The sequence below is a fragment of the Aythya marila genome (assembly GCF_965140915.1).
Source record: "Aythya marila genome assembly, chromosome: 4".
Taxonomy (NCBI): Eukaryota; Metazoa; Chordata; class Aves; order Anseriformes; family Anatidae; genus Aythya; species Aythya marila.
The window spans coordinates 16,156,037-16,179,925 of NC_139045.1; the positions used below are offsets into that span (position 1 = coordinate 16,156,037).

At 45.3% G+C, this 23,889-nt stretch overlaps 2 protein-coding genes across 4 annotated transcripts; one reads left to right on the forward strand and one right to left on the reverse strand.

The window, feature by feature from the left end:
• On the reverse strand, positions 1 to 23,870 carry GTF2E2 (general transcription factor IIE subunit 2). 3 transcript variants are annotated; one of them, XM_082758685.1, is made up of 8 exons: positions 23,824 to 23,870; positions 23,457 to 23,623; positions 12,941 to 13,032; positions 12,297 to 12,404; positions 10,383 to 10,565; positions 9,830 to 9,923; positions 1,883 to 1,998; positions 1 to 854 (listed from the first exon to the last, which is right to left on the reverse strand). In XM_082758685.1, the coding sequence occupies exons 2-8, from the start codon at positions 23,617 to 23,619 to the stop codon at positions 735 to 737; spliced, it is 876 nt and encodes a 291-aa protein (XP_082614811.1). In that variant the 5' UTR covers positions 23,620 to 23,623; positions 23,824 to 23,870; the 3' UTR covers positions 1 to 734. The 3 variants fall into 3 exon arrangements, with proteins under 3 accessions (XP_082614811.1, XP_082614812.1, XP_082614813.1); XM_082758686.1 differs by lacking the exon at positions 23,824 to 23,870 and having other exon boundaries at positions 717 to 854; positions 9,830 to 9,916; positions 23,457 to 23,750; XM_082758687.1 differs by lacking the exons at positions 1 to 854; positions 1,883 to 1,998; positions 23,824 to 23,870 and adding an exon at positions 2,054 to 4,132 and having other exon boundaries at positions 23,457 to 23,750.
• SMIM18 (small integral membrane protein 18) lies at positions 14,821 to 21,403 on the forward strand. Its single transcript, XM_082759522.1, has 2 exons — positions 14,821 to 15,133; positions 18,661 to 21,403. Exon 2 carries the CDS (start codon positions 18,706 to 18,708, stop codon positions 18,997 to 18,999), a length of 294 nt encoding a protein of 97 aa, XP_082615648.1. The 5' UTR covers positions 14,821 to 15,133; positions 18,661 to 18,705; the 3' UTR covers positions 19,000 to 21,403.
• Positions 23,871 to 23,889: the final 19 nt, after the last annotated feature.

A 23,889-nucleotide genomic window follows, 5' to 3' on the forward strand; every position in this document is an offset into this window, starting at 1 on the left:
AACCAGCATTGTGAGTTTATTACTTAAAAAAAAAAAAAAAAGTTTCAGTATTACACTGTCATTTTATTTCCCTCCAGTCCACAGTATAGAACTGTGCAACACGGGTGCACCCATTACAGTGAAGAGAAATCACCGAGAGCAATTTCTGGGTAGCATTAGGGAGCAGCCGCTGCGTTGCCGCCCTGCAGCCTGCTCGGAGCTCGGGAGAGGGATTTTTCCTGAGTCTGAGCCTCAGGTATCAGTTCAGTAAAGCTCAATCCCACAATAGGAAGGAACAGAAAAACCGTAGGCGTATTTGACGAGAAAAGAAACTAGCTTGCAGTGATTTTAGGAGGTTTCCCTGAAATAGGTACAACAAATACTGTATTCAATTCTACTAGAAAGCCCCTCTTAAGTAATTCCAGGTAAATACCCATTAAGCAATGTAAAAACAGAGTTAAGCACTGAACAGGAACTCCTGCATTACATGCTGAGCACCATTTATCACTCCATGCCAACAGGCAACTTGTGAGAACCTCTCATTTAAAGACACATTTCCCATTAGCTAATTAAATTAAACTCTAAATTTAGTAGTTCGTACTTGCTCTTAAACTGACCTGTTCCATCTTGGCAGTTGCTGGGATGGGGAAACACATCACATTACTATATACAGTCAGTCTTTCTGCGAGCAGACACTGAGCCTGAGCGGCAAAAAGCCTGTATAAAAATGCTTGTTTGCTCCAGAACTCAGCTGGTCACTGTTTGCCAGGAACGACATCAGAGTAATCTTTTAATACTCCAGCCAAATGGTCATTGTGAGTCTTAAATCGGCGTTTCTTCTGAGAAGCGGGTTTCTTTCTCCTCTGAATAGGAGCCTGCAAGAAGAAATAAACAGTAGTCAAGAGATCTGCCCTCCAGCTGCGACACCTGACCTGCTGTGCTGTCCACAGGCTCTGCCTTGCTGTGAAGGAGAGCTGTGCGTGAAGAAGGGGTGGGCAGGAGGGGAAGGTGGTTTTTTATGCAGGAAGAAACAACAGCAATCAGTCCAAATCCAGGCAGGGAATTGGCAAAGGGTACATAGCAGAGCCTCCCGGTATCTCATGCACTGTAGGAGAGCTGGCATTTGTTTCTAAGTGAGATTTCCAAACACTCTCAGGCAGCGACAGAAGGATACAGAGCCCACATTACGTGCTCAAAGACCCATTTAGCATACAAGAGATCCACGAGAAATGCCTATGTGACAGCAGGCATTAAAACATCTACTGCGGTGACTGGCAGAAACCAAGAACAAATCCTGTGTGGAAGGGCTCTTGTGAAAGGACAGCTCGAAGCCAAGTGCAGAAGAGAAAAGATACGGTGTGTCACATACAAATAAATGTAAAAAATAAAATAAAATAAACTTGTTAAAAGCTAGGAAGAAAGCATCTCTGGAGACCTTGTTGCCATTTTGGCCTCCCAGTAAAACATGGGCATGTTGCACCCATTTTGTGGAACAGTGTTACGTGAGGTGGGAGGCAGGTTAGATTATTTCTATTGGGGTTTCAAGGCTACTTAGCAGAAAGGAAAAAGAAAAGGCAAGAGAAAACCTTTTCCCCAAAGAGTAGCTATTCTTTTGCTCCTAATGCATCGTACGGCTTTAAGCAGAAGCTTCCACTTTGGAGCTCAGAGGGATTTTTGGCATTTGCCCTCTTCTTGATGCTGCTTGGATTACGCTGGCTGAAACAAGTTATAAAAACACTGGCTGCTGGCTACAGCATTGTTGTTTTGCAGCTTCTTAAAACGGGTCGCAATTCCCTGAGCTACACAAAGCAGCTGTGCATAGGCTCAGCAACGTGTTTTGGAATTAACACTGCAGGGTCAGGAAGGGGGGGTCTCAGGAAGATCTATAATTCGCATCTCTTACTATTTTCTTTGGTCCAGCTTCTTGCATGGAAGAAATACCCTGTCGTTTCAGGTACTCTTCGATTTTCTCCTCATCCATAGAATCCACGGGAATGCTCCTCCACAGCTTCTGAAACTCTGCAAGACCAAACACAGCCTCATTTCATATCCCAGTGAATAAACCTTTGGCAAAGCCCTGCACGAAGCGGGGGAAATACACTTGAGCTCAAACATTGAAGGACTCTGATCTATCAGCCTGTGATGCAGCGGTCGCTGCCAGCAGGCACCCAATTAGCACAGCCCTTTACCCTCTCCAAACGCCGGATGCGCTTCCAAAAAAAGCCAACACACGCACAAAAAGAGAAGCCCCCGACACTTAAGGGAAGGAGATGAGCTAATTCTTGTCTGTGCTAACTGCACTCCAGCGTGCCAGCATCCAGAGCACCCATTGGCAGTGCGTGCTTTTCATGGTAATTTGCTGCAGCCTCTACCTTTTTGCCCAGCACCTCTGTAGCCGTGCAGACTGTCAGCATGTTTTATAAGCCCCAGTTCAAACGGTCTTGGTGAAGGGTAATAACTAACCATAAACGGCAACTCCATTGACACATCTTCCGCTGCCATTGTCATGGGAGACCTGACATCTCCTAGTCCAATTTACTGAGGATTCAAGACGTTTACTTCAGCGGTTTTAAGCTCCTTTATCGCTGTAATCTAATACGTACCATGCCGTACAGATAATAAATTACTAGAATTCCTCTGGTGTTAAAAGAAGAGAGATACCTTAAAAACCACAGCAGCAGGAAAAAAGACAGAGACAGTAAGTCTTAATTAGAGCAGCTGCCATCTGCCTGAACGCTCTCTGCCTCATGTAAAGTTTCAGAGAGTCTCTGGAATGCCTTCTCCAGGCAGCGGCTGGTACAATCCTACCTCCCCTCATTCCCCAGGCAGTAAGTTAGATATATCCTGTCAGCAGGTTTGGCTAACAAACTATAAATAAAACACGAGGCACACATAGCAACGCAAGACTAAATTTTTCCCTTTATTTCCAGACAAATTTAGTATACAGTTGTCAAAACAACCACAACTTCTGCATGCGTAAGAAGTTGTCCTGTGCAGCAGGCAATGAAACACTCCAGCAACGATCTGCCACAGATAGACTGTCTCTAGCCACACAGCAACAGAACAGCACCGTGAAGAAGGCGTAAGCGACAGAATTCCTTCCTGCACTTGGACCTGTTCCCTTCCTAACACGTCTTGTTTTTCTAGGAAAGCACATGCTTTTAGCCTCAGCTCGTTCTTTCCCTTCCCATTACCAACAGCAAGGGGCTGTTCAAGCTTCCCAGGAAACAAAAGAAAGGAATTTTGCCAGTGGAGAACAACAACGTTCATTTTTGGTAACCCAGTGCCTTCGAAGAGAGCTGAATCCTGTCAAAACACCGCTTTTGGTTTCATGGAGATAGTGTTTTCCCATTTGGGCTGCACAACAGGAGCACTGAGACAGCAACCTTCAGATAACTTAATGCAGGGAGTGACGACGCTGTAGTCAAGACATTCTCTGTCTCCTCATCCGTTTTGGGTGTGATTCCAGGCTTTTGGCATATCTTGTGGTGCCTGCTATCACAGATCATCTCTCACCTAATCCTGTTGCAGCAGGTGGAAAAGGTTGTGTTGTGATCAAAGCTGAACACACAAGAGACATTTCTCAGAGATGAGCTCTCAGATGAAAGTCTTAGCAGCAGCTTGAGCAAGGGTCCCAGTGTGTCCTCTGTACTGAGCAGCACGAGCTCTTTCAAGCTTTTTCCCTTCTGTTCGTGCCCTCTCTTTGTCTTGAGCACCCAAACAGGCCAGAGCAGGACCCTGAGACCTGGTGGTGGTTGGAAAGAGCGATCCCACGCTAGCTGTGCAAATGCTGTATCGCACGCTGCGAGAAACCGTGCTCCAAACCACCCATTTATGTGATTCATTCATGAAGTGCTGCCCATAAACAGATGAATATTAAAGAGATCCCACTTAGAGATACTTTCAGGTTGTGTTGCACTATACGGCCTTTGGCTCTGCACAGCCGAGTCCTGTGAGACCTGAAGAGATGCACGGCAGTTCTCTAAGACGTATGTGACAGGCACGATGGAGCAGAAGGATGTGACAGCGGATGGAGCAGAAGAGAGAACTGGTAGCAGCTTTTATATGACAGTGGCCTTTTTCTTGAGACGTTCTGCTACAAACACAAACGATCTGTCTTCTTATTAGAGCTCACGATACACGGACAAATATGCTTTGGTGCAAAAAAAAAAAAAAAAAAGCTGAGGATAGCTACTTAAGGGTAACCAGCCTGCATTCTTCTGGAGAACAGAAGTGAAAAATTAAACAGTAGAAAATAAATGGCCAGCTCTTCAAGGATCAAAATGCACAGAAGCGCAGAGCACAGTTAATACCTAACCCCAGCATTTTGCATTTCTTGTAACGCAACATAATGATGTTATACCATCATTACAGCCTCACATTTGCCTTTCAAACTTGTCCAAGAAATATGAATGGAACAGTCACCAAGAACCCAGACCGCAACGCTAAAATGGACTTTAAGTACAGACAGTTTAATTTACTAATTGGCCCCACCAGAATCACTACAAAGTATTCAGCAACGCCACTTAATAACTCCTCCATAAATCAGGCTGCTTTCAGTGCTATAGCTTTGACTCTGGTAATTGCAAAATAACTTCAATGCAGAAGCTCCGTGTACAGCACTGAAGTACCTTAATGCGGGGGAAAGTGGGAAATCGCAATCACGCTGTCCCCTGGCAACACTCGGTGTCAGAGGGTTGGTTCGGAACTAAAAGCACAGGATGAAGGTGGAGCAGTGTTCAGGCGGCTGCGCGTACTAGGGGTGTGTATTTAGGGTGCCATCCGAGGAGAAATGGAAACCTGTCCCTCATCTAATCACAGAACCGTTTCAGTGTAACACCAGATACTGAGCCAAATGCAGGAACTGAAGAGAGCGAGCAGCTGGCTGGCTGGCGCTGAACCATTTCCACATTACCTGTCAGATTTCTTCAAAAGTCTCCGAGGACCGTGCCCCTATCAGCTAGTGAAAGTTTAGACCTTGGGAATACACTATCTGAATTATTGTTGACATCCTCTCTGAAATGTGAGAATCTATGGAAAAAGCTGGCAGTAGCTACAGCTCTCGGCAAACAGTGCTCCACGATTGTGGCTGTGGTATTTCTGCACCTCCCGGCCAAGCATTCATACCCTTAACCCATGAGAGAATGAGGTTTCTCCACGTTCTTTGAGGAGAATCTGAAAAACCACACCCCTGGCCTTTCCTGCGGCTTCTAGCTTGTAAAATCAGCAGCTCATGAGGGGGGTCAGTGACGAGGAAATGGCACCCAAGGACCTGATTACTGCCCTCCACCGCCTTTGGAGCACATCTCTGAGCTTATGGCTGGCCAGGCAGGAGGACACAGGGGGCTGGCCTGTCTCTAGGAGGAGAGAAGGCAGAAAGAGAACTGCTGTGCTCAGCTGATGTGCCTGAAGAGCAGGCAACGTAACGGTGATGGAAGGGTGACCTCAAAACACCAGATCCGTTTTTCACGATGACTTTCTTCTGTCTGTGACAAGGCGCAGTGTGAGAGCAGGGAGGGACTGCTGGAGCAGAAGGCTCGCCACACACTGGCCTGCTTCGGCCAGGCACGGAGAGCAGGATCAGCTGCACACAGCCATTCCAGTCCCAGAGCACATCCAATTCCTTCTCCACATCCTCTGAACCGCAAGGCAATCTTTACACCATCAGAGCATGATGGAAGCGGGAGACTCGTCACTCGGATCCACTAAACCATTTTACAGCTAGAGCCAGAACAAGACTGTAACAGCTATGGAAAGACAAAGCTGTCCAGCAGTCGAGACAGTAAGGCTTCATCTGACCACAGCAGGCTGCATTCAGACAGCCTGACAATTCCTCCTGCCGCTTGGGTTGTTATGACAAGACAGAGCCCAGAAAAAATCCCCTAGAGAGAAATTTCCAAAGAGTTTCTGGCCAAAGCTACGCAGGTGCTGTGATCCCTAAAGGAGACATGTGTTTTCTGCAGAGAGCTCTTAAGTCCTGATGGAAATGCAGACTTTTCCAGCACAGGCAGCAAGCTGTGGTCACCGTACCCTGAACGAACAAACCCTGTATGCAGTACCTTGCAATTTGACCGCTAAAATATATAAGGGAACAGCTCGCAGGCTGCTCCCTTGCTCCTCCAGGTCACTAACTCCTGGTCTTTTGAGTAAGGAGAAGAGGGACTGAGACCTGAAGCACCACAGCAGGCTGACTGAAAGGCCAATTCAGATGCTTGCTAACATCTCTATCATGGAGCTGTGTGCACACACAGGCTTAAAACAAAGAGCTTGGACCAGTGTAACAAGCACAAAGCAAAGATACCTGAGGGGTAAGGATGTTCCTGCAACTTTACTGTATGGGGGCCTCGTATATGAAAGCAGTTTGCACCAACATTCCCTGAGCAACTCTGCTCCACCACTCTATAAATGCTTACATATGGGAAACAGGGTCATGGGTAAGTGGCTGCACCGTGACTTCAGCGTAGTTTATCCTGCAGCTCTGACTGCTTCACCTGCTCTCGCAAAAAGGCTGAGATGGCTCCTGGAGATAAACTTCTGTACCATACCGGTAATAAAATCTGTCAGAGATCAGAAACAGCTTGAAAGTCTTCACTGAGCTGAACTCAAACCTGAGCACAGGATGAGAACAGACAACATTTCTGTGGAGAGGGCAGAAGGGAAGAAACAAAGAGCAGCAGGGAAGATGGAGTCCTGCTCCACAGCAGTCCCAGGGAGTACAGGACTAGATCTGTACCAGGCAGAAGAGGTGCCCATCGACCGTCTTGGAATCCAAAGCCAGAACCATAAGTCCTTGCTGATCCTCAGCAATTTCTGTACTGTCAAATTGAAGAGGCTCTGGCCACTCTTTAAGTCTCCTCAAAGGCACGTAGGAAGAACAACACGTGTAATTACCAAGTATCCACATTTTCAGGCATTACAGTATTTCCTATATTGCCTTCAGACGTGAAAGACATCCTCTCTAGCAGTGAAGCAATAGGACTGGCATTTCAGTATTCAGCCCCACGGTAAAAGCTTGGTTCACACGCAAAGTGCTTGCTTAGCCCCAGCACAAAAAGGCAGTGCTTTACTTGGCTGAAGCACCTGAAATCCAGCCTGGCTTTTATAAACCCGTTCAGCTACACATTACTGACAGAAGATTAATTAGTCAGGAAGTCACGATGGAGGAACACATGCAATCTGAACCTTCTTTGGCTAATCACAGAAAAGGAAGAACAAAAGCTGTTCCTCACTACACATACCTTCTCCAGTAGCCTGGAGATCACGATATAGGTGTTGCACCGCTGCTGAAGTACACTGGCATTTATTTCCCAAAGGGGAGAAAGAAAAGCTCGTTCAGCCATTAAAATGACTGCAGTCAGGACAGAGGCAGGCACTGCCAGGAAATAGTTTCTCCCACTACTTTAGACAGCAACCTCCAAACTACCCCAGCAGCTCCTTTTTCTCTGCTGACGGCTGGTGGAGCTCAGACAGCGAGGGGAGAGGAACTTTTAGAGGACAGTAATCCCAGCCAGCATGCATTCAAAACTGGAGTGTGCCATACAGCACAATCGTGCACTGAGCACTGCAGAGGCCTTATTTCTAAGGATAAACATTAAACTAGAAACATATTTTGAACTGTCATCAGTTGCTAGATCAAAGAGCCTTGACAACACTTCAAGGCTTATATCGCAGTCTTCTAAAATCTCAGTTTTAACGTTGCTGGAGATAATGAGCTGAAATAGCACTGCTAGCGCAGGAACATGTCATAACTCATCCCGTACGCAGACAATTCTGCCAAGGACTCCCTAAGTGACATGCCTGTAGTGCCCTGGAGAGAATCTCCAGGAGAAATTGCTCAGGAAGGATGGGTCTTCCTCATCACAGGATAACATGGTTGGAAAAAAGACCCATTCCAGCTGCAGTCAGTAAGTGAACCCACTCAGGGATGTTTCAAGAGTTGTGGCATACGCAGGCAGATCACAACGTTCACAAAAGAAAAAGGATTTTGCCCCTCTCAGAACAAAGCATTATCTTCTGCGTGACAAGAAAAGCAAGAAAACAGCAGGAACAGAACAAAAAAAAAAAATCACTTTCTGATCAGATGGGAACATGCTGCCACCTGCGGATGAAAGAAAGCAAGGCCACCTAGAACTGCGAGCACATTGCACACTAGTGGTCCCTTCATTAGACACTAGAGACTTTAATGCCTTCCTTGCTGGGAGACTGAGCCAGCCAGCTTAAACATTTAGTTTCATTTTTTTGGCCGTGTGTTTTTTTTTTTTTTTCTTTTTAACCTTTCCTTCTCTTTCTCAGCAATGGGCTGCACCATTTGTTCCTAACCACCGATCGATCAGTGCTGGATGTGCTAAAATATAATACATTGTATAGGAACAGCCTTGGATTTTTACTGGCTCCCTGACAGAGTTTGGCAGATTTCCTTTGCTCCTTCTTAATAAAACGGGTTCTTTTATTAAAATTCACAGTTAATCTTGGAGTTATTACAAACTAAGAGCAATAGAATAGAGATCTGCTCTGCTAACCCTTTTAGACTGGCTGGGTGCCAATTATCTGGAAAAGGTACAAAAGAAGAAATGATCAGCAATTGTGACTGTGATACAACCAGTAGCTGCTAAAAACTTAAAAGCTTTGTCTACTGCAATAGAGCTGATTTCTAAAGGTTTTGGCAAAGCTAAGATCCCTAAAAGCCATGGGCTGTTGGACTGAAGAAACCCAATCTGAGCAAGATGACAGCGTTAATGGTAAAATTGCAGGCATTTGGCAGGTTACAAATTCCCCCCACTAAAGGCAGATTGAGGCTTACGATTCTGCATTTCACATATAGTTTGGACTCCCAATAGGAAGAAATGCCAGAAATTATGGTTTAAAAGAGACTCAATTAAATATTTTGAAACTATTTTTATACTTTTAGGTGCTGTAGGTGACATCTACTAAATTATCTTTGTGGAAGAAAGCTATTATTACTGAGCGTATAAATGTGGTATGTAACAAATAAGTTGCTTAACTCTAGTTAAAATAGGTCTCTCTGAGCTATTCAAAGACAAAGAGCTTTATATTTTGTTCTTATATGTCCCTATATGTTCCATTCCTACGGTCCTGCAAGTAGAACAGCCGAAGTCTCTACAACTCTTTTTGCTTCTACGATAAGATGGCTTTGTGTGGCATGTGTCCAAGTGAAAAACAATAAGTGTTCAGTGTCCTTGAATTGTTTAAAATTTAAAATCCCTGGTCTTTTACCAGGGATTGCCTTCTCCCTTCTGTACTTACAGCTATCTGATGTCATTATTGCAACACATCCCAATTTGCGTAATTAATTTCCACTCCGAGCTCTAGGAAGCAGCAGTACCCCACACCTACACTGCCCTCCCAGTTGTCAGCTGCCCCTTCTCAGTACTTCTGCTCACATCCCCTCCCTGTCTGCTTTTTCCTTCTGTTCCATTCCTGGTAACTCATTGCATTCACCAACGAAAGACACATAATTTATAAGCTGGAAAAAAAGAGCAAACTCAAACCCAGAAGGAATTCCTTTGTTTTTTGGCTGCCCTTTACGCAGCAAGATGTTAGATGCCATTTAAGTCAGAGGCAGGTGACTTTTGGTCTTTTCTGTCATACTTACACTTGAATTGCTGGGTTCCTGCTGCCATGGATCCAATATAAAACAGAGGCTATTACCTCTGAACTCACTTGCTCATTAGTCTTGTTAGCCTTGTGTTAATATAAACCCTTTCACTGACTGAATCTGGATAGACCTAAGATTTGATTATGACATTAAAAGACTGCTTATACATACATACAGCTGCCTAAGATGAATGCAAATCAACTATCATGGCAACAGATGTAAGTAAACACCTACCTTCATCCACAGTAAACTGACAACTCTTATCATTGTAGAAGAGAATTTTCTTCTTATCGGGGCGATTAACAAAGATGATCTGGTCCCCTAAAGCCTCGAAAACAAACACAAAAGAAGAACTCAAAATCACTTCATTTCTAAGCACAGGGATTCCAGCATGAACAACAGACCCAGATTTGTGCTACAAAAAGATCAACCAGAGAAGCAGCAAAGTAACCTGCAACAAAAAGCATCCAAAGGGGACATTGTCAATAAGTGCACTAATAAAGCAAAGATGAGATACAGGGGGCTGAGATCAAGGGATAAAAGCACCACTAAATGCTTTCAGTTGCACTGTGGGAGATCAAGCGTCTTTTGGGGGAAAGAACTTTGACAGCTGTGCTGAGACATCAGGCCAAATCTGAAAGTAAAGAATGATGTCCAGAAAAAGCTACAATATTCGACCTTCTGAAAAAGGTTTTGAGTTATCTAAAGAACAGAAATAACTCGTGACAAAATTCTCTCTTAGCCTCCGTGTCCTCTCTGAGAACCTAAGTAGAGCAGGTTCACTCACCTTTATGGCTTTCTGTGCATTGGGTAGCCCTTCCTCAATATCTTCTAAAAGGATTCCTCCCAGCCCTCGCTGGTCATGCTTGTCCAGGAGCCTGAGCAGAGCCTTTTTATCTTTCAAGTTGTACTTGGGTTTGAAAGCATACTTCCCATCTACAACTTCTATTTTCGGATTGTTGACTAGAGCCTGTAATAGGAACATCAATTTTAAAACCTGAGAAAGAGTGCACACTAGTACATTTTTCTAGTGTGATTTTCAACAGCTACAAACACATCAGTCACGTTAGAGCTGCCAGTTTGGAGGTTTGAGTTTGAAACAGATTTTAAACCCCTGGATCTTAGATCCAGCCCAGGTGTAATTCACTGCAATGTAAAGCACAAAGCACCAAAGGAGGCTTAGCATCATTCACTTAGTGCCCTTGGGATTGAAGGTCCATGAAGCCTCTTATGGCAGAAAGCCGCACGAGTTCCTTTTTGAGAAAGGAAGGACAATAAAAAAAAGGATGGAATGCAAAAAAAAAAAGTGCTTTGGCTGAATATAGAGTGCAAACAGACAACTCAGCATGTCAGAATCAGGTCATATGCATGTTATGAATGTGAAAGGCATTACCCTGGGATGAACAAAACAGGAGTCAGTCTTCCCCAACTGCTGTCAATTGGCACCAGCAGCTGTAGAAGAAATTGAGAAGAGCAGACCTCCTGCACAGCAGGATTTTACTTATGATGCCAGCTTGAGTGAAGCTGACCAGAAGCTCATGGACAATTGAAATGATTTAAGATATGCTCCGAATCAGTTTTGCTGTGCAGCCAGTACCATAATGGAAGTTCACCTGTAACAGAGGGCAACTCTACTTAGTTTCTTCTGCAGATGCCAGCCTGACCCTGAAAGGAGAAAGAGAAGAGACACAGAAAGAAGAAAGGAGGGAGAAAATGCCTGTAACAGAAAAGGTAACTATGGCACTGCAGGATATTCGTTCACCTTTTCTTACCCAGTAGCAACTCAGTGGTAATTTTATGTAAACTTCCTGGGAAGAGCTTTTTGGTACAGACTTGATATTCTGATTAATTACAGAAATAACCTGGAGCTACCCTTCAAAGTTTACGACGAAGCCTAGTTTTCATGGTAACAGCATTGCTGGATTGGTGATTTCTGTACCCCAGAGTATTAGCACTGGTACCAAAGGAACACTACAGGCTGTATAAGTTTAAACCAGCCTAGTTTCACTACACAGAAATTTCTTCTCCATGCACCAACAGCCTTTACTACTTTGTTGCAAGGATTTTAAATATACAAGCAAAGCCAGATACACCAATTAAGTATAAATACCAAATATGGTTATTTTTGTTGATTTATTTGTCTTGAAATCCCATGAAGACATTCAGATCAATTAAGGATGAAGAAGGACATAGTGCCTCGTTACAACTCTGTAGGAAGGACACCTAGCATATACTGTGAGACTAATGAACTTTGCGATCCCTCAATTGCAAACATGGATTTCACATCAGAATTCTTCATTTCAGTAAATCACAAAGAACTGAAAGTCTATGAATTTTGTGCCAAACTCCTTTTGTTCAGTTAATTTAACATCCTGGACACTGGAAGAACTCTCTGCTTTGATTTGTTATGAAGAAATTCCTTGAGAAAAGCAATTTGAGTATATAAAATTAGTAATGAATAAAATCACTGGACATAAAACTTACTCTTTGTGCAGTAATTCTAACTGCTCATTAAAAATGTCAGAAGAGCTTTCATTTCAAAGTTATTTCAATAGCAGGAGGCACAAGACAGAAATGTGAATCAATGCAGTTTCTCAAAAAAGAACTTCTATATTTATACAGTCTGTAATTAAATAAATCTGTATGGTTCAGGTTTATCATTATCCTTTGATCTCTCATTAAAATCTAAACTTTTCTTTACCTCGCTCATTAACCATTGCTTCTGTTTGAGTCCAATATCTAAATGCTGTGTTTCATCCAAAATCTCTTCTAGGGTTAATGGATGCGTATCACCACGCTGGTGCCGAGTCTGGAAAAGTCAACAGCCTCTATCAGTGATTTGTACTCCTTTATTCAGCAATTCAACTATCATAAAGTAACAAAAAATGGCATAAAAAGCATTAAAAAGGCATTAAAAAACATAAAAAGTATAATTTACAACTTTTGTAAAAGCGGGATAACGCAGGGTTTTTGAGAATGAGGAAAAAGATTGTTAGTACCAGCTGAGATCAAGGACAAAATCATTTGTCAAGCACCAAATTACAAGTTACTTTGATAAATAGCTCATGATTCCTAAAAGCTGGCAACATCTTCCAATTCCTATTTCTAATGCAAATAAAAACCTTACTGCTGGTTCTAAGTTGACCTGGAATAATTAGGATTCTAGTAAGGAAACAATATACTGGACACTTTCTTTACAGAGAGCGTTTTAAATTTAACAAACTAGTTTCTTGAAATTCAGTAAAAGAATTTTGGACTGAAACATTCAGCATCATTTAGCTACCAGAGGAGAATAAGTAACTAAAGCATTTCCAAACATTATAGTTTTACATCAAACCGCTGTACCTTCATGTAATTTACTATCTTAGCAAGGACTCCAAACTTGTAGCCAGAGCCTCCCGAAAGGGCTTTCAGGTTAAATGATCCATTGCTGTGATCTGCAACAGGAGAATAAATAAATAAATAAATAAATAAATAAAATGATGGTTTCAACAACACCCTGACCCCCTCTAGTTCCACAGCCCCTCAGGAGCACGGCAATGAACAGAAACACGTGTTCCAGGCACAGTCACCTGTGGAGGGCTCAGTGTTGTAAGCACGCTGGGTGTGGAACACTTCTGAGCAGACCTCCATAAACACGAAGGTACTGGGACTTGAGCTTTAAAAAAACAGCAAGCAACGGCAGCGTTAATACCCTAAGAGCACACGTTTAATTCTGTGGTTTAACATACCATAATCATTTATGCTACCTTAATTCATGCTGAAGTAACGCACTTCATCTGTGCCCCACGATTATCACTGCTGATAGCTTCATAATGCTGAGTAGGAGCAGAAAGCTTCACTTATTTCAGTTAGCACACCCCAAGTAAAGTAAGGTTGTGTTTGCTGTCATGGGCTTGGTTTTCAGTTTGTTTATTTTGAAAGCAGCTCTAGGGGAGATCTTATCAAAAAATCATAAATTCCAATTGCTTCACTTGGTGTGCTGCACCACTGAAACAACAATTCAGCATCCCCTCTGCTGCCAGGTCTGGCTCTATCTGAACATGTCACGAACATATCTGTTACTGCAAAAAGTTTCAAAAATTCTTGCAAGGCAGAGTTAACAAGTTTTATTAACTGCATAACATGGTACATTAAATAGGAATATCCACAAACCACTACCAAAAGCCACAGGTCCATTACCAGCATAATGTTGCTCAAACTTAAGAGCAACAGCTTTTCAGAATTTCAACTATTCCAGAAAAAGGAAAATCCCCTCTTTGTCACCACAGGAGTTTTTAAAATCCATGTTGATTTCAAATTAAATTTGACTGGACAGTAGAGATCTCTGAGATACTGATTTCCTGTTACTTCTGTGAAAAATAGGTTGAGGGACAGGAAGAACAGTAGAAGTGCCTTAGCTGAGACAGAGGCTGCAGTGGGTGCCAGGCAGAGCTGCTAAGCAAAGTCTTTGCCATGCTGTTTGCTGTGGTTAAATGTAGATGCCCTTGTTAAGTTACAAGGAAATTGCAAATTAGGTTTCCAAAGTCACTGTGGTTCAGCTGAATTTTGTTAATGTCTCTCCCACAGCACCCCGGCCTTCTTCTTTGTTGATCTGTAAGCTGTTAATATAAGGCAGCATGAAGTGGGAATTTTGGATGTAGTCAGCTTTCAAACAAGTCTACTTCTGGTAATTTTGGTGAAAGCTCAGATGGAAACTGGTGCTAGTGTAGTAAAAGGCTAATGCAGAAGCATAGCATGTCAAATCTAAAACTTGGCAACTGCTAATTCCCAAGTGATTACACGACGCTGTATTAGAGGCATTACACTGCCATGTAACAATTCTAAAATTAACACAGGACAATCAGCATAACTCCAGCTCCATAAGAACATTTTATTCTGGTTACCAAATTAAGTGAGAAGAACAAAAGCCAGCTCCCCGAGAAGTCTAGCCTTTGGGGATTTTTCCCCACAGGATCCCCTTTTAACATTAAAAATTCATCTGAAGGAAATTTTGCAACGTGTAACGGGAGGTCTGAAGCAACTAAAATAAAAATCAAGAGCCAGAACAAACAGCTAAGGCGACTTAGCACGTATTTGTTCTGTCAATTGCATCAAGGAGATTATCCCGTTTAATCGGCCTGGCTACGGCACGCCACAGCTCCTGACAAGTCAGTCCAGCACGCTGCGAGGCTGGAGCCTGCGGATGTGAGCGCTTCCAACGTCACGCTCTGACCAGCTGCCTTCCAGCGCAGAGCAGCGCGGGGCACGGCCAGCAGTGCGCCCCCGTGCGCTCCTCAGCTACCGAGCCTGACACGCACAAAAACATCCCGAAAATAACGAGTCGGGGAGAGGCAGCTTCCTCATCTGGGCAGCAAAAGTGGGATTTGTGAATGATTTCCTCCCGGGGTTGAGGGCTTGATGCAAATGAGCACAAAGGAAGTTGTCAGCAGCACCATGCGCTGGCCAATCGCAGGGAAGCTCCATCTTAGCTGTGCCATAGGCTGCGTTAAAACAGGGAACGGCACGGCGCTCTTTCAGCATCCTTTCAGACAAGAGGTAGGTGTGCATCATTTTCTAACATTGTCTTCGGTTTGTCTTGATGACTGCAGGAAAATATGCCTGTAACATGCAAGGCTGTAAAAAGCTTCCTAGGATCAGGGTGATTTTTCTCTAGATGTAGCAGGATTTTATTCTGCTGAACACAGAGGAGCTCTCGTCTTGCACTATCAGGCAGGCACTTTCACCATCTGTGTGCTAATGGAAAATTGATGACCGCTCCATCTTACGGAAAAGCTAACACAACGAGCCAAGATTCAGTAAACAAAATGGATTTGATGCTTACTGGGGAGGCCGCTTGTTTTCTGCAGCCTCACTTCCTTATAACTGATTCCGTGTGGTCTTGCAGAAATGACAGAGAAAGGATGTTCCTTAAAAAATTAAAATAGCCTGTTAAAGCTGAAATCTGAGAATGTACCTCCCAGGAGGGTATTCTGTAAACCTCATCAATTACACCGGCTAAAACAGATGCGTGTGCATGGATGTGCTAAAAACGTGTTCCAGAAACTGGTCTGTTAGGGTAGGAAGAAAACCCCTTTGCGTATTATTAGCATTGTAAATATCACAGCACTGATCAATCCAACACAAAGAGGTTATAATCCGGCTGATTTGTACATGCCATAACCCCAAGATGTCTATTTGGTGGTTTCTCGAACAGGACTTCCCCTGTACTGCACTGAAATGATTTTTTGCCAGTCATTTCCCTCTGCTCCATGAATATGATTTCAAATAAAGCTGCTTTCCTGCAGCACCTGGGAAGGAGGATACTTTTACATTAAATCCTCACCTAGATATTAGAGAACCCAGTTCATCAAACATTTAACTCACTCAATTCTGGGTAGCCCGACCGCATGCAGATCAGCCTGGCTTACAGTACGAATTTAAATCGCGCTACTCCGGTCTGGCGCAGCAGCGATGACAGCCAGGAGCTGCTCCGTGCCTGCCTCACCCCAGCCAAGCCTGAGCTGACCACCACCCTGGAGGAGCACCAGCTCAGCCATTCAGTTCAGCGCAGCCTCCCCAGGTACGCAGGCAGACCCATAATGGTGGCAGCAGCCAGCCCTGCAGGAGCAGCTCCTCTCCTCCCGCCTCCAGGGCCGGTGGCTGGGCATCATGCCCAGCCCCTCCGGTGGTCCCAGAGCTTGATTTCCATTGATACTGCTGAAAATACGGTATTTCTTATCGATAGAAAAAGATAATTGTTGTACCTGGTGTTTACAGAGTGAGCGAATTTATCAGTAATGATGCCAACAAAATCCCATCTCAGATATCTGTTCAAAAGGATCAAAACAAAAATCCCCTCCATTCTTCCAAGGATATCCTCATGCCATTTAAAATATACATTGATCCAAGAACTCTCTTGAATTTAGCTCCATCCCCTGTGAAACATGCCAGCTGAGCATCCTGCCTAGGCCATGGCCAAACCAAACCTGCCTCTCAAAGCCAGACCCAACTCAACTCACTGGTATTTTTAGCTTGGATTTGCTCTACAAACTTTCGTGTGTATATATATAAAATAAGATTAATTCATTCTATCCATTTCAGTCTTACTTTGAGCATTCATTTACAAATTTGTGCATTCAATTACAAATGTAACAGAAGAAACGATAAATTGCTGCAACTCCTCCAGTAAACATCAAATGCTAGTTTCACTGACAAAGCTGGTCTGTTTCAATTAACTCCAGCAAAGATGGAAGGATAAAGAGCAAAATGTACAGCAGTTGAATGATTAAAATAAGATGTGCATGGCAAGCTGGCTTGGCTGCATCGTTCTGGTTTTCATTAACACCATTTATTTTATTATTAAATAAGGAGAGGTGATTGAACTACTTTAAGGAACCTTTTTCAGCAGACTCCATCAACACTTCTCCTGTGCTGCTTCTTGTTTATTTAGGCATTTTCTGGTTGTCACTTGCTAAACAGGCTGATTGCAGAATTATTTCTGGGCTATGCAAGGTTCATTAAAGCATTATCTGTGAGCACAGCTTAATAAACAAAACACCGGTGTTGCCCCTTGGTTCTGTAGCTTTAATTACTGAATGAAATTGAACTAAATGTGGGTAGCCAGGACTATTTTGTAACGAATATAGAAAAATTTTTACTTTTTGCTTTCTGTTCAAAGCAAAAATCTTTCATTGATGCATGGAAATAAGAGTCCAGAAAGAAATAGTTGCCTGAGAGACCCAAAGATCACTACAGCATCCCCCAGTATGCTAGGCCAGATAACCAGGAGTTACTGTAGCTCCTCAGGTATATTTTTTATTACATCATAGGCTATACACCAGAAGTAGTGTAAGCTCCTTCTGTTTTGGGAGACAAAGCCAGAGAAAGAAGGAAACCAAAAAAGAGACACACAACTGTGAAGCTCTTATTGCCAAACACCTCATCTGCCATAACCCACAGAGAAATCCAGAGAGAGACCAAACGCTTGTTGTGTTCTAGGAATACCACACGGGTTACTGCGACACAGCTTGCTTCCACACTTCCACACAATGGCCCTTCCCAAACTGCGTGCCTTGACGGCAATATCACTCATGCCAAAGCTGTATTTGCTGAAACCAACTTCTCACTTTCTCTCCCCCACGCCATAACGCAGCCTTGTCTTCTCCTGGTCCAAGCACACAGCGCTGGGCAAAAGACAGGATCCTGTCCTTGTGGCTAAGCAGAGAAGGCAGCTGAGAATAAGAAGGCAGAGCTCAGGAAGGGGTGGGTTGGGCGTTCCTTCTGTCTCTCCTAATGGCCACGAATGGACTGAGATTTCCAGATAACCAACAGCAGGCACAGCTGGGGAATGAACACCTCAGCAAGGTGGGCCTTCTTAGGTTAAAAAGGTTTTGCAGTGTTAATGAGTCTGCACTAACAGGCAAATCCAAACTGAGTTTTCAGAAACCAGGATTGTATTTGTGAACTAGAAGGACAAGGGACAGCTCAGCCCCGTTCTCTGGAAAAATCCTCCAAGATAGTTACATATATCTGTTCTTTAAAAAGCTTTCTTTCTCTATGCAAAATAGGGAACCCACCAACCAACAACAAACAACAAAACAAGCAGACAAACTCAAACAATATTAACATATAGAAAGTTGCCCGAAGCACTCAGCTATGGCAGATGGCAAAAGGATCTCCTGTTTTTCCAGGAATGCCAAAAGAAGGCTGCAGGCTTTCATGGCATGAAGTACTAAGCCTCAGAAGTAAGGGCAGACAGGTTGTTGAAACCACTGTACACCTTCAAATTCTCTTTGTAACCTCTTTGTCGGTACTTGAAATAAAGAAACAACACTGTTTAAGTTCAGAGTAACTTACATACTTTGTGCATGTGGGGAACAGAAACACAGAACCAAATGTTCCAGACAAGTCACAAAGTTTACATTTTGGTCTGATACTTTTGTGAGCAAATAAGCCCATTCAACAATCCATGTATTGTAGGCGGTGTGAGACACAGTCTGAGACGAAGTTCTTCCAGTTTGCGATAAAAATCACAGTATATTCTTGATCAACAGAGTCCTCAACAGCTTTGTTTTCTGTTTCAGCCCCCAAATCTGTGACAGGGAATACGTTAAGGCAACTCTGCGAGAATGGCAACCCTCAACGCCACTCACTGGAACGAGACCACCTCCGTCTACCAGTACCTGGGCTTCCAAGTGCAAAAAATTTACCCCTTCCACGATAACTGGAACACTGCCTGCTTTGTTATTCTGATCATATTCATCTTTACTGTCGTCTCTCTGGTGGTGCTGGCATTCCTCTACGAACTGCTAGACTGTTGCTGCTGTGTGAAAAACAAAACTATGAAAGACTTGGAGAACGAGCCCAACCCTGTTAGAGCGATGATGAACAGCTTCAGAAAGCGCGAAACAGAGGTGGTGTAGGAAGGACTGATCATCAGCACTTGAACAACGTTTAACACCTTGAACAAATCCTCTTGTACCTTACCAACGAGCAAGTCCCATGTGTTTTTTCGTTTCTTTTGGACTTAAATGTAATAGCAGCAGCTCCCATTTCATCTCTGGATGTGAACTTGAATAATTAGCAAAGGCGTTCTGAGTGCTTAGCAAAAGGATGATCTGTTGCGATGTAATGGTGGAAGAAAATTTCTTTGTTTTTAAATGCATTTCTGTTGTTCATGTTGAGTTACTAGAGTAGGTCCTTGTCTACCTGAACGAACAAACGCTGCTTAACACGCATAAAGCGATGCTGCTTAACTGGAAAAAATCACTTGTAGAAATGCTCAGCAATGTGATCAGACAGAGCACAATGGCACAGCACTGGCCTCCCCCTGAGGCCAGCCATCCAGGGACAAGACAGACATGTAAGGGATGAGGGGAAGAGAGATAGGAGGCATCAGGGTTTAAAGGCAAGAGATCCCATGAGATGGGGGGGGCTCGTGGGAGTTCTTGCCTTTGGCAGCTTTTACTACAGGTTCCTTGCTCTAAAAAAAATAGGATGGTGGGGGGAAATCAAGCCAGCATGAAAACCATCCCTAAAATAGCCTTTGCTAGCCTCCTGTGGTACAGTTTGACCCCTTCTCCCTCCCTTCTCCAGTTCCAGAGAAGTGCTCTCCCCTTCCTTCATATTCTGTTTAACAGCTTCTGGGCGTCAAGACACTGCACTACCCTAACTCCCGTTATTTCCCCAAAAGCACACTGAATTAGGACTGTGGTCTAGAAGAAACAGGGTCACCTTTCCGTCCCCAGGCTGCTGTGCCACCTGTGACGCTACAGGGAACCAGAAGTGCTGGACGTGTCAGTCCCACCTCAACTTTTCAAAGCTGAACTGCAGCTGACCGAGTCCTTGCCACAACGCAACGCAGGCTGCAGATCTCCCCTCACTGAGGACATTCCCTCCCAGCCAGCACACGGCTTGCAGGTGGCCACACGCCTCACAGAGGAGGCCACGTCACGATAACCCCTGCACTAGAGGTGGTGGGGTGGATGAGCAGCAAGACGTGGCTTTGTTTTGCACAAGAGACCCTCAGAGAAGTCCATCAGCCTGTGGATGCATCCCAGAGTTGGACCCCTCACGCCTCTCTTTCTCACAAACCGACCACAGAAAACCTGCACCATCGGCTTTTGCCTCTAGTTCACCACATCATCCTTCTGTGCTGCGTGGCACCTATAGCTTTTAAAAGAGGAAAGTTTTGCCTTTACAAATTACAGCTGTAATGATGACACCCAAATGTGTAGCCCTCGGTATGACCCAAATCTCTCACTGCTGGACACACAGAGAAAAGCAAGCCAGTGAGAAATGTCCCAACCAGACCGACGCTAGGTGTGGGACAAGATATATTTAACTATATAAAACCCAAATAATGCTCCTGGCATTAGGGAAACAAAGCCCACCTAACGGCCAGATGAACGAGTAAGCTACAACACCAGTCCTGCAGTTTTATCCCTGCCAGAAATACCTCCATGCCACGGCCAGTACCTGTAACGATAAACTTTTCTGATAAAGTTTTTTTTTGATGAAATCCCTCTCAGGTTTCACATGCCTCAGCAACAGAAGATGTGGGCACACACACTAGAGGACTTGCTGATTTGCCCCACGTTCTTCCTGGTTGGCGAGAAGCAGTCAGAGGGTACCCAGACCACTGCTGACCGAGAAGCTCCGTTGATTCATCTGGAAGAGCACTCTCCCTTCCTCAGTCACAAACGACACCACTACCACTGCAAACGTTCACCTCCCACACGCTAACTACTGGCAAGACCGAACGGCGTCAGCCCCGTACGCAGAGAATGCTTCTAGCTACGATCAAACTACAAGCACAATTAAGAGAAGCTGATGCCCCAGCTACGAGGCAATCGAGGAGTCACCCCCAGACACGCGCCGAAGGTCCCGTTCGTGATGTCCTCTGGACCGGGGAGCTGCGCATTTGGCAGACTGCTGTCCTGCTCACGAGAGGCAAGGGGAGCTGCTGGGACACGCTGGACTAACGCGCCTCTTTCCTGAAGGCACCCGCTCCAAACACAACAGGACCACTTTCCACCGGCAGCTCCCCTGCCCAGCGCCCTGCATGCAGCTGGTTGCACCGGCTTCGTGTCCTCATGCCCTCCCGGGAGGCACACGCGGGGAGAAGTCTCAGGACCTGCTCCAGCTAAGCGTTTTCACAGGAAGCTGGGTGTCTGCACAAGGAGCAGAAGACAAGGATCTCCCCTTGTGCAGCCCTCCAGCCTCAGGAGAATTCTTCCCCTCACACAAACTAAGGCAGAGAGGCAAGGCTGCGAAACAGCTCCCGGAGGTTTCAGCTCTTGATGGCCAGGATCACTGCCACAAAGGTCTCAAGAGAAAGACTTAACTGTTGATCAATAAAAAGAAATAAACAGATGTGATCTATTTCCTTTATTTTCCTGTTACGATTCTGAACTGAATAAACAAGGCAGCTTTGAATTTGTCAAGTAACTCGTTCGCATAATTTCAGACAACTATGGAAACAACTATTCTCACTGGAAAGCTCACAACAAATTCACAGACACGTGCTAGATTTACCCATGTGGTCACTCAAGGATTAGCATGGTCTCTCAGTGCCCCTCCATCCCAAAAAAGAGTCCAGGGCAGGTTCTCTGAGTCCTAGAATGACGGAGAACTTGCAGGCTCTGCATACCCAGGGGCTATCGATGCTCACACACAACCACTGGAACATTATTTATCATCTCTGTGGCCACCACACAACAAAACTGGAAACGACCCTCTTAATTTTAATTTCTTCAGGGGTTCAGGGATTCTCCAACATTACTTTTTACTCCACCTCTCCAAGGCCCCCCTCTGCTACACACATATCGCGACAGGCCCCTAGCATTCTGGCAATTCAAATAAAAAATGGGGTTTTAAGCAAAGGACTTTGCAGCATCACAGAGCAACGTGTGTGTTGCCTGTGGCTGCCTGGCCCATTCTGTCATTTGCCCCTCAGCATGCTTGTTCTGAACCAGCTCCTAAGAACAGAAGGGAGAGAGCTGGTTTGCTCACTCTCCAGTACTTTTCTTCCACCCTTGTTGCTTCTGCAGCAGCTAGTAAATACTCCACAGGGAAAACTGAAAGGAGACTGAACTCATTGTGCATAAAGACGTTAGAAAAATCTTGAAAGCTTTCTGATACTGTTTGGAACGAAGCCAGCACCACGAAAACAAAGTGCATTTCCTCACAGCCACACGTTCTTATCTGTGTAAGCTCATCATCTGACAGCTGCAAAAGCACTCACAGAAATACCCACCCCACAAAACCACAGAAACAAAACGACACTTTCTCTATTTGTGCTGCTGCTTGGTCACACAGCTACCCAAATCCTCCAGACGAGCCACACTTGGACTGCCTGCCCATCACTCTTTCCCAGTAAACCCCCCTCCCTCTGGATGCACACTTTAGGATATCCCAACGTACAGTTTGATTTTATTTGGAGAGGACAGCGTGGCAAAGAGGCAGTGGAAACCTGGCCTGCTCTGATTTATTTTAAATGTCTGGCTGATGACTTTATTTGGTGCCCTGAGGGGGTCTGAAAACCAAAGTCAGAAAAACTCAATGCTCCACTCCTCCTATCAATGACATTCTTTGCTGCTCTTTTTAGTTGCATTGTTTCATTTAGAGTTTAGAAGTGAGCCACAGGTGGCACTCAAAACACAAGCCTGCAAGGGAGTTACACAACAGCATTACTTTGTATCTTAGTAATTCCCGACCTCCCCTTTGCCCAACAGGGTACATCAGAGAACTGTGCCAGGGCTTGCAGAGAATATCCGCAAGCCCCCCAAATTACTCTTCTCACACCATAAAAGCAAACACAGAGCAGGCTGCTGTGCGCACACAAGCCCTCTCCCTGCTGTGCCTCTCAGCTGCTCGCACTCTTTGGGTGCTGCTTTATGAACTCGTTTGGTTTCGAGAGGCACTTTGTCAGCACCTCCACCCCAGGGAAACGAGCCAACTCCTCGGGCAGGCAGACACCTACAGCCGTGTTTGCAAGCCGAGATTAGTTCCCGAGTAAAACGAGACGGGCTGCTAGCCGCAGCACGCCAGCCAGGCACGGTGCAAATTACAAGACCCATCACAGCAGCCTGACTCGGGGCTGGCAGAATTACGTTTTCAGGAGGCCCCCTTGCCAGAAGGCCCCAGGGGCCTGGCATTCGCTGCCACCCGCAGCGTGGCACGAAGCGACGCTCTGGAACAGCAGCTGGCAGGAGGAGGCCTGACCCGCGCAGCCAAAGTTTGTTTTTCACATCGTGCAACCGCGTTTCTTGGTAAAAAAAAGCGACAATTTAGGAGAAAAGCTGATTACAGCCGGCAGGACGCTCAGCACAAAGGCAGAAAGCACAAGAGCAGCGCGGCGCAGGCCACTCGCACCGACCTGCGCTCTGCTTGGAGCTGGACGAGCCGCTCTGCTCTACCTTCGCCTTCTTCTTCTTGGAGGCCGCGGAGTCGGAAGATGGCGCTGGGCGCTTCTCTACCGCCGGCGTGGAGAGGGCACGCTTCTTGAACAGCTCCCGCTCCCTCAGCAGGCTCGGATCCATCGCTCTGCTCGGCGGGGAGAGGAAGGGGCGCGGGCAGCGGGCTCAGCGCGGCGTTCAGGGGCACGGCCAGCTGCCGGCGGCCCCGACCGCGCTCCCCGTGCCCCGGCTTCGCCCCCGCTCCCCTCACGCTCCCCTCAGGCCCCCCTCAGCGGGGAGCCGCCATTTTGTCCCCCCGCCCCACCGCCGCCCCGCGCGCTCCCTCACCCGCCCGCCGCGGCGCGAGGCGCAGGCCGCTCGCCGCCTATTGGGCATCGCCGCCCTCCCGGCGGC